Source organism: Megalops cyprinoides, chromosome 4 (genome assembly GCF_013368585.1).
Source record: "Megalops cyprinoides isolate fMegCyp1 chromosome 4, fMegCyp1.pri, whole genome shotgun sequence".
NCBI lineage: Eukaryota > Metazoa > Chordata > Actinopteri > Elopiformes > Megalopidae > Megalops > Megalops cyprinoides.
Window position 1 is genome coordinate 13,341,948 of NC_050586.1, and position 13,363 is coordinate 13,355,310.

Sequence of the window (13,363 nt, forward strand, 5' to 3'; positions counted from 1 at the left end):
GTCAGACATTATTTCTATTACCATATATTTTATGGAGAAAATGAAATGATAGAGTTACTGTGCAAGAATCAGAATTTTATTTTAGAAAATAGATTTGAAGGGAAACACATCAGGCTTGAGCTCAGACAGCATTTACACAATCAGCACATTATTTGAATAATGGATTTAAGATCTTAAATGGAAGCAAGGAAAATATTTTTTTCTAAAGTAAAATGTGTCTCTCTCACTTGTCTAAAGGTTAAACAATGACAGTCATTCAATACAAAACAGTCACTATACAGATTTGAGGTTGCTGGTATCACAAGTCCCAATCACAACAATGACAACAAAACCAAAAAGGAAAAAAGTCACCACTTTACATCCTATTCATACAGTGATTGATTATTCTTAATCCCAGCAGCTGTCAAATGGCAGAAGGGGCCAAATAGAAGCCTTGTCTCAGAGGACAGTGGGCAGAGGATAACAGAAACCCTGCTTTGTGTGGTAATGCCACAGCTGTGCTGCTCCATTTCTGTCTGTTAAACGTACAGCACAATCTGGGCTCTGAAAGGAGCTGTCTTGACATGACAGGTTACATGCACGCATTAACAACCTTATGGAATAGAGGACACCTGGAATTAAGTATCGCAGCACATTACATGTTGCAATTCATTAATTTCCCTCTCAAGCTGTCACCTTCAATAATATGCAAGCCAATCACAGGACAACACTCCTCAGCTAAAAGACCAAACATTTACTTCAGCAGTGTCTTTTCCAATCAGAGGGACATATCTAAATTTGAATCACATACAGTAGGCTTCCATATCAATGTCCCAGAACAAATCAAGGTTTAGCTTCATAAAGGCCATGACTGTGTAAACAAAGCAAGCAAAGCAGAAGACACGCAAGGCAAAACAAAGAGAAATAACAGCCCTCACATCCTTGCATCTCAATTCCAGCAGGCCCTCATTAAATAATTTCTCTCTAATGTTCTCTTTGCCTTCCCTCACAGCCTGACAGGGCTGAGTTTTCAACTTGCAAGCACCTCTTCAGAAAGCAGGGAGAATTCTTCAGGGCTGTTTATCTGCAGGCAAAGAGAAAACAAATCCTTCTCCTTAAACTTCACTGTGAGGGAAAACGACTAGTTATAAACTCTGCCCGGCAGTAATAATTTATCACTGCTGGGGTTGGCCAGGCCCAGCTGTGACACAGAACCCAGCCACTTACTTTGCAAATTGAAAACGGGTGCCTTTCTTTACCCATCCTTGTCGGATGTGTGGGGGACAATGCACGTTTCTGTCCAGGATTCATGAATTTTGGATGCCCCCCGGACATATACTCGAGATATTTTCCATTAAATTTTGTTACACCATCATACAGCAGACAATAGTGTCACATGACATCGGATTAAAAATGCACCTTTGTGTCACCTGGGCTCCTGGATCAATTCACCTCTAGACCAGTGGCACAGAACAGACGGTTCTTGGAAAAAAGCCATGGTCATAACAAGGCCCCTGACATGGAGGGCCAGAGGTGCAGTGGACAAGCAGAGGAGTGAAAGACAGTCAGAGCAGGTGATGCTTGCAGAGTGGTTTGTGTGTTCCCTTTTTCATTTTTCAACAAAAAAATACATGCTACAGTACAGAGGTTACTGGTATACAATGAGTGGCTCTAAACACCTACAGAATGCTAATGGTTTAACTAGAAAATAAATGCAATACTCAACCTAAAAAATCTTAAAGTTGTAAATACTTTTCATTGATGAGTTGCTATTTTCAGTGCTTTTTTGTCTCATTATTTGGTTTTCTAAATCACACAAACATTTTTTTATGTTTTGGCATAAAAGCTTTTAGTTGTTGCCAACAAGGTAAACAGCATTCACCTTCTGATCCTTCCAAGCTTACTGAAGGTCAGGCGTTTCTTAAAAACACAAAGAGGTTATCTGCCAGTTTGAGAGCTATCTGCAGTATTCTTAAAAGGATGTAGACGTAATCAGTTTCCATTAAAAAAGCATAACAGTACAATCCTCTGAAACACTCTACTGCTGAATGAACATCTGCTGTAAGCCATGCTGATTTCCCCATGTACGACATCCTGAGATCTCATTTATCTAATTTCAATTTCAACCAAAGTGGTTTTTAATGAAAACAGGGCTAGCCAGGTTACCTTGATTCTTTTCAAACGAAGCTAACAAAGGGGAAATTGTGATTGAGAGTGCATATAAATCTGGTTATATTTGACAAACCCACTCACAGCTTTAGGTGTCCCCAGAGCAAAAGCTCTCCCCTGAGCAGGTGCTCCCCGACCTTACTAATACTTCCACAGGGGACAGGCAGTCCCTAATGGAAACCGCTGCTACTGACTTTGAGAACCATAGCTGTTGTCTATCAGACCCTGTCCTAACGTGACAAATATTGTACAAGAAACTGGTTCTCATTTGCTTCGAATGACAAAAACCAACTGTCCAACCCTTGCTTATGGGCCAGTGTGCCACTTAATGTTGTCAAAAATTCTGAATCTAGCTCCCCCAAGGAATTACAGACTGGCCCAGTTAAAAAAAAATCAGATACATATAGTTGGATAATGAATCTCTTGGACTTAATGCAAAATCACACATGCCCACTGCCATCGATATCACTCCCTTGACAATTCTGTGTAATACAAATACAAATGCAGACAACCCTTAACATAAACATGCATTTGTATGTCTTCAAAAATTATACCTGAACATACTGCCTGAGCACTTACAGACAGTACCCTCACGCAACCACAGGAGAGATGGTGTCATTTATAGGACTTGAATTTATTTCATTGTTGCATCATTCCCTGTATATCAATGCAGAGTTTGTGGGAAGTAGAGGTGGGAAAGAGGGTTCAACTGGAAGCCATTAGAGAGCAGGGCTGGAGGTCCCCAGTTGTTCAGCACCCCATTTCTCTCATCCAACAACCCCCTTCCTGGTTTAGGTCCATTACACAGAGCACTAGATGTCTGAACCACTGGGAATCGAGCTGTCTCTAGATCTGAGTGTATCTGCAAAGGAAAAACAAATATACAGCACACAACGCTCTATGCTATGCAGAAAAGCTGCTCTTTGAAAGAAGGGTAGAAATATAAATACCAGGCTCAAAGTTTAACATCTCATCCAAAAAACAGCCTCTCTAGAAGCAAGGTGACCTCATCTTTATTATTATTTTTATTTATTTTTTTTTACTTTTTCCTATCTATATGAAAAAACTGCCCTGCAGGAACAGAGTTGGTGATTTATTTTATATTTCATTTTTCATTTTCTTCTCAAGTTTTCTTAAACAACGTGAAGCGCACATCTTAGCATGAATCTCACCTTTGATTTCACAAACTGAATGAGGTAGCGTGCACTGCAATAGATCATGGCTAGAATACCAATGAGGCAGGCAGATTACCCTAAAACGGGTTTTTCACATGCAGAAATGATTGGTAATAAATGTAGATTTTTTTTTAGTTCTAACACTGAAGATGTCATTTTGAATGACAAGATTTAGAGGACGGATGGAAAGGCAAATGAAAAAAATCCCTGGTTTAGATTAGACACTTAGCATTTAAAGGAAATATAATAATAATAACTTTGGGCTGCCTCCTTTTTTAATTAAAATTAAAACAAATCTAATGTAAATCAGAGGAAAACACCCAGGTCTACTGATCTTTTTCAGTGGTCCAGTTTTGGGTTATGATAATACACAAACACATGTCTACCCAGATTGTTAAGGTGTTGATGGATTTTTAAGTGATACATGGCAAAAGATAACAGTTAATAACAGAAAGTGTAACAAAAAAAAACAGCAAAGATATTAAACAATTTTCCAGTAGCTGGGAGAGATAGGAGAATATTTGAATTAACGTGATTCATGAAAGTCACTACTGTAATCAAGTCAACAAGCAATAATCAATCACCACACGACAGCTGAATATAGCTGACATAGGCATATATCTGTCAGCCGTCATATATTCATCCTGTCAAACAATGCCAGCGAAGACGTTACTGGAGATGGGCAGTAAATGGAAATGGGTGCTATCTGTGCCATCTGAGACAGTGACATCAAAGGAAATTAACCCACACATGTCAGTTTTTTCCTGTATATTTGAAGTAGTCCACAGTAAATTATGGCAGTTCTTCAACATGTTGCAATAATGCAACACTTTGACAAAATTGCTTTCAGTGCAAAGTCAGCAGTGTTTGAAATGCACCACTTGCAGATGAGTCCACCTTGACCTGTGGTGACCCCAGACTGTGCTCTCTTGGGAACAACAATTTTGTAATCAGTGCACAATACAAATCCATTTATGAACAGTATTGATCAGAATCATAATTTATGGTAGTATAAGGCTAATGTGGGCTGTACAGTGTAATTTTATTCTGAACCACAGGTAATAGTAATTTAATTAACAAATTCATTTTCTTCAACAAATCCTGCATCTTTCTTGCAATGCTACATTGTGTTGCTAGAAAGCCTCACAGTCATTGCGGATGTGAAGAGAGAAAATTATAGGTTATTACAAGGCCATCTGGCCCATGTGTTAGTGCTTAGAGCACAAACCACAACCCATTCAAATAACCTAAATTAATTAGTTAAAGCAGAGCAGGGGAAATGTGATAATATACTAATTTCCCTCCTATATCAGCACAGACCATAAAACATAGCTGAGGACATGCCACATCTAACAAGTAAGGACAGGCTGGAAATAACGGATGATTACACATGTTATCATTGCAAACATGTTCCCCACAATACAAACATGTTTACAGTACAACACACCAATACACCAGACACACAAAAATAATCTCTCTGGTCTAATTTTGTGGTTCAGCAAGATTTGCCTAGCATCACCACAGTCCCACAAGGCTGAAGGTAAGACACAAAGAAAACCATGCTGATCTATACGTTCCGGTACGTCTATACAGTGTACAGTTAAATGATATCAAAAAAGGATGCAAATTCATACAGTTAGTCATTAAAATACTTATCTCAGAAAGTGCCCAGTCATATGCCGAGTTTAAATTGAATGTGCCCTGCTACATTTCCTAGAGCAGCCTACAGGGTGTGGATTTATAGGACTGTAAAAAGCTCCCAGACCGCAGATTGATAAGCACATTACTGCATAAAACCTAACATGGAAATAACTCAAGTGTATTGTATGTTCTATTGATAAGGTGATGTTATGGCAACACATTCCCTGACAGCCACATACACACACCTGCAGGTGCTACACACATTATGGGCTTTCTGAAGAACGGCACAATTATTCATCCAGCCCATGTAAAAGATAAACAAGCTGTTGGGAAAATGCATTTGTGCAGCTCCCGGCACTTCCGTCCTGTATCTCATCAAATCAAGGGACCTCCCACTGAAGCACAACACAACATGATGCTTTCACTGTATTACAAGGGACCCTGTTGCCGCACACCATTTTGCCCACATGGACAGCGCAGGTGAGCAGTGCATGTGAAATACTCAATGCACTACTCCACTTCAAGAGCATGGCAAACTCGTTTAAAATGGCTCAAGAATTCAGTCAAGTGATATATTCACAAACATATGGGTGGCAAAGTACTTAGCATGTTGTGAAATACAGCTATCAAAACTTGATAGCAGTAAAAATACAGGTGCAAAGCATGCAATTTTGCAAAATGAGAAAAAGCGCAGGGACAATTACCAAACTTACAGCCTGAGATTCCTAGAATCTGGCCTTTCTCCATAGGAAAAAGTGATTAGAAAAGTTGCAAGCTGAACACTTGTAGAATCAAAGCCCAGGTGAGGTTTTGGTTTCACAGCAATTATGATGTGTGGGTCAGGGGGGTCCTGCTGTGCAGTTCCCCTACTGCCGATGTGCTGGATGTGCAGGCTCACAGGAGGAAACAGCTCAATCCTGTTCACATGCAGTGAGAGCAAAAAAGTGGAGAAAAGAAACAGCTTTCACTAGGAAATGGAAAAGGACATTGTGAAACCCATGTCAGTATTTATGTTTATTGTGATACCTGTCTAATGGGAACAATGATGCAGGCTGTTTTATCATCATACGGGCATAAAGGTTACGTTGAATTGAGTATGGATCCCAAAACACAATTAAAGGAGATTAAAAACCGATACACCAATTCACACAGCAGTAATTGACACCTGCTTTTTCTGAAAACCATACACCCAAAAAAAAAAAAAAATCACAAAGGTGGTCTGAATTTTCATCCCACTCTCACCAACAAAGACAGACAAGCACTGATTCAAAATTAACCAGAACAATTCTGGAAACTGTAAGCTAATAAATGATTCTGGAAGCACGACTAGCCGATGGCACAGGCAACCATGTTAAAAATGGAATCGGACCAGATGCAGAACTTGATAGCGCACGGATGGGCCGATGAGCCACCTTGTGGTTTGTACTGCAAGCTGTTCCACAGCGAACAAGTGCAATCAAACCTCTATCCTGGCTTCCATCGGTCTATTTACATGAGCACTTTGATCTGGAGGAATGGGAAAGGAAGAGGAAACCGAGGAAGCGAAAGACAGCCTGGGGACTAGCCAGGTGTCATTTCATACAAGTTTGGACAGATGCACTTTTTTCACACAGTCATAAAACAGCCTTCACAGAAAACGTCTTTGACTGTGATGCATCTATTATGAATGAGGAGAGCAGAACTGATTTTGTCATCCCAGATATCCCCTTCTTGCTGCACTGATTTATGCAAAATGCCAGAGCATCTGCAAGGCCTTGCATGTTAATACTTAAACATTCTGTTTGGACAGAAGCTCTGCTTGTGTATATAAATATATGGTAAAATACATGGTTAACAATGCTTCAGTAGTTCATGTCACTTGTTTTCTGTGATTTTTATATTGTTGGTTAGTTTGGTAACCACAAAGTCATGGTTACTGCACTGGGAAAAAGCACCAATAATACAAAAATTGTAAGAGCAACAAAGATAAAAATATTTTTACTCAGTGAATTTTAAAAGTATTTTAAAATTCCCCTAAAACTGGCACGAAGATAATGCAGTCGTGATACACCAAGAATTATTACTGTTTCACTATTAGTGAAACAGAATAGACCTATGACAGTAGACTGTCAAACATTAGACATTCCACATGCACTTCTAACTTCACAAGTATTTTGCACCTGCATTTATCATACAGTCATGCATCATGCAGGCATAGACAACATATTCTGTAGGACTAAGTCAGTTCTGAAACTAGAGCATCTCCAATACAGATACTTCAAAAAAGGATACTTCAGTAACTGTTCAATTCAATAAACAGCACATGCAGTATCAACAGCTTTGTGAGTATTGAATATTCCACATGCTATCCTAAATCTAACAATTAAATTTATTACCAGTCGTAGACAACATGCAAGTTCATTGAGGTTGTCAAAAATAAGGATCCATCCTCATTTAAGCAGCGCATTGAATTTTTATCACTCGAGCAGAATGATCAGTGCTTTAAACATCAAAATGGCCAGTAAATTTCTAACCATTTTCCAAGCAGCCAAAGGGCTGATTTTACATTCCACTGAAACAAAAAACACCAACATAACACACCAATTTGCATTCCACTGCAGACTAGCTATAAATAAATGCAGGTCAATTTTTAAAATGACTACTTTGGGGAAACTGTAAAGTAGCCAATATGTTAAAGCATTAATATGTCTACTGATTTTGACACCTAGCATCCAATAAAACCACCCATCTCACTGTCATTAAAAGAAGGGACTCTATATAGTTATGCCCATACTCTGTCTACAATTACTGTCTTCTGACTGGCGCATATAGAGTTCTTACATATGTCATATAAGGAGGTACTTGCCTGCAAGTTGTCAGTTACCTTATTTCAGAAAAAAATGACATGTTGCTGTCAAGCATAAACAACAATCACATTGTGTCTAATGCTGCACTCAAGGGACGGTGAGGAAGAAGAATACTCAAGCTATTCTTGTCAGGCTCAAAGAACATTTCAAACTCAGCACGACCTGGGAAAAAACTTCAAATACATTATGATTTTACATCCAAAGTTCATTTTACATTTTTTTTGTTATGCACGAAAACAGTCAGTAGATACACAGTTAAGACAGTTAAGATAACATTAACTTGACGTAAATGCTATTACAGGCTTGCCCTGATCCAACACTGCTGATTAATTCATGCACATATTGTTTTTTAAGGGAAGGCAAATTTACTTGATAATCGCGTTAAACTGCAACCAAATAGTTCCCTTTCCTCAACAAGTGAATAGGACAAGAGATTAATTCCCTGGGGTCAGAATGTGGACGCAACCCAAAGCGCCTTATCTGCATATACATAAACCATCTTTTATTACTGGGTGTAAACACTGTTGCAGGGAAAGTGAGAATAACGTTAGCCGCTACGTCCCACTGTTCCGTGTGCGGTCTGTGATGCGGCTTCATTATTAGGAGCAAACAATGAATTCGCTACATTTAATCAAGCACACATAACTAAGATAGCGCATCACATAGCAATACAACTTATTACTATCCACACAGAGAGGCTATTCTTGGGAGAGTTATTCGGGTAAACAAAATCCAATTCGCGTGTACGCAGTGGGTGATATTTTAAAATCTGTGAGACAACTGCAAGCTAAAAGAGCGCGTATATACGCGGGACTGTACACACAATTCACACAGTAGCTACACTTGTACAGTATCACTAAGTGTACCTGAGGACATGAAGCAGAAATGAAAGTCAGTGCAGATGTTTACTATCACCCCTTTTAACCGTATTTTTTTGTAAATAACCAAATTACTGTTCCAGTCATGTCGACCCAATTAGCCAAAGTTCACACATCCTCAACCTGTCCTTAGAGTACCGTATACATTTTTAAACAGTGTGGTTTCCTGCATAAAGACGTTCAGCTGTTCGTCCCGTCCTGGTGGTGACTGGGTACAAAATATAATCACTGGAAATCGAACTAACCCGTGCATTGCTAATTTCAACATTGGTATGATGAAACCGCCGCAACAAATCACGGATCAGGTGCACTCAACGTTGTTTGTAAACATTCATTCAACATTGAGGACAAGGTTCATTTATAACATTTATAAACATTAACGAGCTAATTTATGGAGAAGGTACAAATACACATTTTGTCCTACAGCCGCGTAGACGCTGACATGGCAGAGACAGCGGAAATCCAGTTCTCAGTCCAAAGCTAGAGTAGCCAGAAAGCATCTCCTCTAACTGTGCTTTGTAAATCCATTTAGAGCGGAGTTTGAGAGAGGGGTTCACTTGGTTGAGAACAACACGAAACCTGGGAAAACGACAACATTACGCCAGACATAAATAAAATGTACCTGTAACTCCAAACTGTAACCCTGGTATAAATGGGTTGGGAACACCGTCAGTTGATGTTGCACTTGAAGAGAAACGGTATAATCCATTGACTATCTGAGCAAAATGCTTGTACCTAATATAAGATGCTGCCACAGCTGCCCGCAGTACTGGAGTAACAGAGCAGGCTGCACTCCGCCCCGCTCCCACCTCATTGGCCGGTTGCTTGTAGTAGTAGTATGGAGCTCCGCCACTACCCCTCTAATGAGCTTCAGGAGACGGACGCCGTGCGGTTGGCTGGCAGGTGGTTTACAACTGCTGAGCACCTGGTGCGGTAAACGCGTCGCTCCATGTAGCCATCGGACGGCAATGCAAAGCAGTGTCTTCCTCATCAACGAGCAAATAGTTTGCCAAATCTCGAAAAGAGATTAAAAGTTCCGATATCCACTTTGGGATCACATGGTAATTGATACATGGGTAGGATACAAAGAGACTTTCAATATAAATAACACTACCCGCAGTAAAAGACCAAAATCAGATAGTATTCGATAGAGCTGTGTTTCATTAACTTGCTTCAAAAGCAGTCAGAGTAATATATTAATGTTTGGGTTGCAGTGTTGCATACTGTGACTTTTCCTCTACATTTGTAGTCTACAACTGATTTGAGGCAATCACAATGTCCATTAACATTAGTCAGCCACAATATGTCTGACCTTTGTGTCCTTCAAGGAGTCATGTGAATGGCAGTGTAGCACAGTGGTAAGAAGTAGTGCTTGCAACCAAAAGGTTGCCAATTCAATTCTCTGTTGGGGCACTGCTGTTGTACCCTTGGGCAAGGTACTTAACTCACAATTGCCTCAGTAAATATCCAGCTATATAAATGGGTATCATGTAAAAAAAAATAAATAGTAATTTATGCAAGTTGCTCTTTATAAGAGCCTTTACAAAATGCCAATAGTGTAATGTAATGTGTTCTTCCTACTTGCTTGCCACTGCCTTTACGGACCTGGACAAAATGTCTCCTGAACACCAGCTCAAGTCACTCTTTATCGGTTGCTCATTTGCACAACAAGGGAACGAGAACATGTCAGCATCTGATTTCGGTTGTACAAAAACTGATACGTCTTTGTGACAAATAGCTGTACAGAACACGTGTCCTTAATGACTGCAATCACTTGCACATCTTTTCTGGGTTACTCGTGTGAGAGCATGTTTCAGTATCCATACATCCGCTTATAAAAGGTTTGGTGGTACTGTGCTGTCTTCTGGAACCCTGTAAGAGACAAGTTTTATTCTTCAGTATCCATCTAATAGGTGGTGGACTGGTTCAGTGGCCATGAGGTTGGCATGTCCACTCTGCCCTGGAATGGTGGGAGTTCAGTCCCATGCCATGTTTCATTTAGCTCTTTAGTGGTCAGGCACACGTAAAGTACAGTCATTTTTGAAAGTACTGCAATAGTGACACTATATTGGCCACAGTTGTTTAGCACTTTATTGCAATAGATTTCCATGTAGTGCCTCACAGTTAATTTGTCAGGACTCAGGCACGGACTCAGACGCGGACCACGAGTGCTCCAATTCCAGGCGTTTAACAGAATCGTCAAACAAGCAGGCAGTCCAAAACAGGCAGGGTCAAAATACCAGGTAGGCAGTCCAAGGGCAAAACAGGAATCAAAACAGAAACAGGCAGGGTCAAACCTTGAAGGCAGGCAGATCAGGCAATCAGGACAGAAGGGCAGGCAAAAAAAAATGTCAAGGAACAGGCAAGGCAAAAACCAGCAAAATCCAAACAGGGAAACAGGCAGGAAACGAGACAGGCAAAAACACTGAAACAATCTGGCAAACAACACAGAGACAAGCAGGGTAGATATAGGGCTGGGCTGATAAGGTGATGGGAAGCAGGTGTGCAGGCAGGAAGGTGGAGACAATCAGGTGGGTGGAGACAGGGCGGAGAGCAGGGCAGGGCTAGAACACAAGGAAAAACAAAAAGCACATGGACAGGGAAAAACAAAAACAACAGCTAGGGGGCAGGGGCCCTGACATAATTTTATACAAGATAAATAATGTAAGGCAATTGTTATGGTGTGCAACAGCCAATTTTTGTGCTTTAAATGGGGTAAGGTAAAACCACATACCTAAAATATGTCTTACATTTCTGCATGCTGAACATATCAGCATGTTTTGTTTTGTCATGGGTATTATTTATGCATTTCTAAATATAATATCATTTCAGTGCCCATTGGTAAGAAAATCTACACATGGTTTGCTGTTTCTTGGGGGCTTAATGTTTTAATCAAAGTGATTTATTTATAGTTTACCGTATCTTTTAGCACAGGAAGTGTTTTCCAGTTAGATATGGTTTGCTGGGATTATTGATATTACTGATTTATTTTATACTGATGATATTGCTTTTTGTCTGTTTGTTACAAACAATTCTGTGAGATTAGGTGTGTTGCTGCATTCTGTGTGTCTGACAAGAGTTCTTTGACATTGATATTAACCCTATCACCTGCTATGTTTGCAGCTGATGTAGTACAAATAATATTTTAAATAAAAGAAGGCTTGCATGAAAGCATGTGCAGTTGGGTGTATGAAAAATAGAGAGTGAGCTTTCTAGGTCAAGAAGCAGCACTTCAAATCACACTGGTTGTGTTGCTTTGAGATGAATTTCTCAGACGGCCTCTTTAAATGGAATTAGTGCAAAAAGGTAGGGGGTTCTAATTCAAGAGCAGAAGAAGTGACTATGTTCAACTATTTTGACAAAAGACTTGTCTATAAAGGAAGAAAGTACGTTTCACCAATGTGATACATATGTAACATTTTCTGCTTGAATGTGTGATTATTTTGACAGATGTCGAACAAATTACAGATTGGTCAAGACACTGAAATGTGATAATATTTCACAGACTGAAACTTTTCTGAAGCCGCGGTTATGGTATAAACGTACTGCAGTCTTTAACACAGACGTTCTTAAATTGCACCAAGACCTATCTGGTCTTAACATCAGAGAATAACAAAAGGAAAGAGGACTCCAGCCTCTTGAAAATGGGGATGGTAATGGAAAGAACTGGAGCAGGCACCCGAAACCCCGTGACAATACTGAAGATGCAGCAAAGAAGTGGAAGAATGGAGGACAAACAAAGGAAGAAGAGATAGGATCAGATTTACTGTACAAACTCTGCAGCCTTTGCCTTGCATTTGATTCATATCACAGGCCTGTGTGAAACTGTTGATACCACGTTTGTTGTAGCATTGATTTCTCTTTCGACTCACTTAAAAAAAACAATGAACTTAAGTCATAGGCACTATTTCATAAATCTCAGTAAGCAACATCTATCTGTAAGCAACAAAACGCATATGTATAATTTAGTAAAAGATTAGAAATAAAAAGAAGAAATCCATTTCAAATTTATAATTTATAATTAGTTATGTCCGAGGAGTGGTGTTCTAATCACTGATACTCACTGTTATTGCCAGGATATCTTAATTTGAAGTCCACAGAAACTGCATTGAAAAAGCCAGATAAATAATCATATAAAAATAGATGATCAGAAGTAGTTTTAGTTTTATTGTACTTGCATGACAACCCATATGACAAAAAATGTAATTAAGTCACTAGACATGTTGGTAAGATGAATAAGCTTTTACAGAATTTCTCCAACTAGTGGTCACCTTACAAATACTCGACTCAACGAATACTCTTTAGCACGTGGTTGAAAGGGGCACATGTCCATTTTCTTACCCTTTTGCCAGCCAAAGGAAATGTGACATTGAGTGCATGTCACAAATGCTCTCATTTCTGCAGTTTGTCAAATTAAAGGAGGCACGTCTGGAAGTTTCCTCAATCTCATATCAAGTTATAGCAGTGATGTAAAACCTCACTTTCAATGATTTATTCCTTTCATGCAGACAGGGTCTATTTAACTTCAGCAGTCAGGGATGGGTACCTAAAGAATAACTTCTCACAGACTCATAAAGCAAAAAGTATTACCCAATTGCTCCTGTGACATCTGCAATACTGTAAATTCCAGGGTGCAATGTAGCTTCCTCAGTAGCCCCCTTCCTTTTCTTAAATA

The 13,363-nt window shown here is 39.5% G+C and overlaps 1 protein-coding gene across 1 annotated transcript in view; it reads right to left on the reverse strand.

Annotated features, from left to right (window-relative positions):
- Nucleotides 1-9,434, reverse strand: part of zmat4a (zinc finger, matrin-type 4a) — an 84,517-nt gene extending 75,083 nt beyond the window's left edge. The window contains exon 1 of the mRNA XM_036527430.1: nucleotides 9,311-9,434. Coding sequence (XP_036383323.1) covers nucleotides 9,311-9,397 — 87 coding nt within the window. The 5' untranslated portion in view covers nucleotides 9,398-9,434. The remainder of the gene's footprint in view (nucleotides 1-9,310) is intronic.
- Between the last annotated feature and the right edge of the window lie 3,929 nt (nucleotides 9,435-13,363).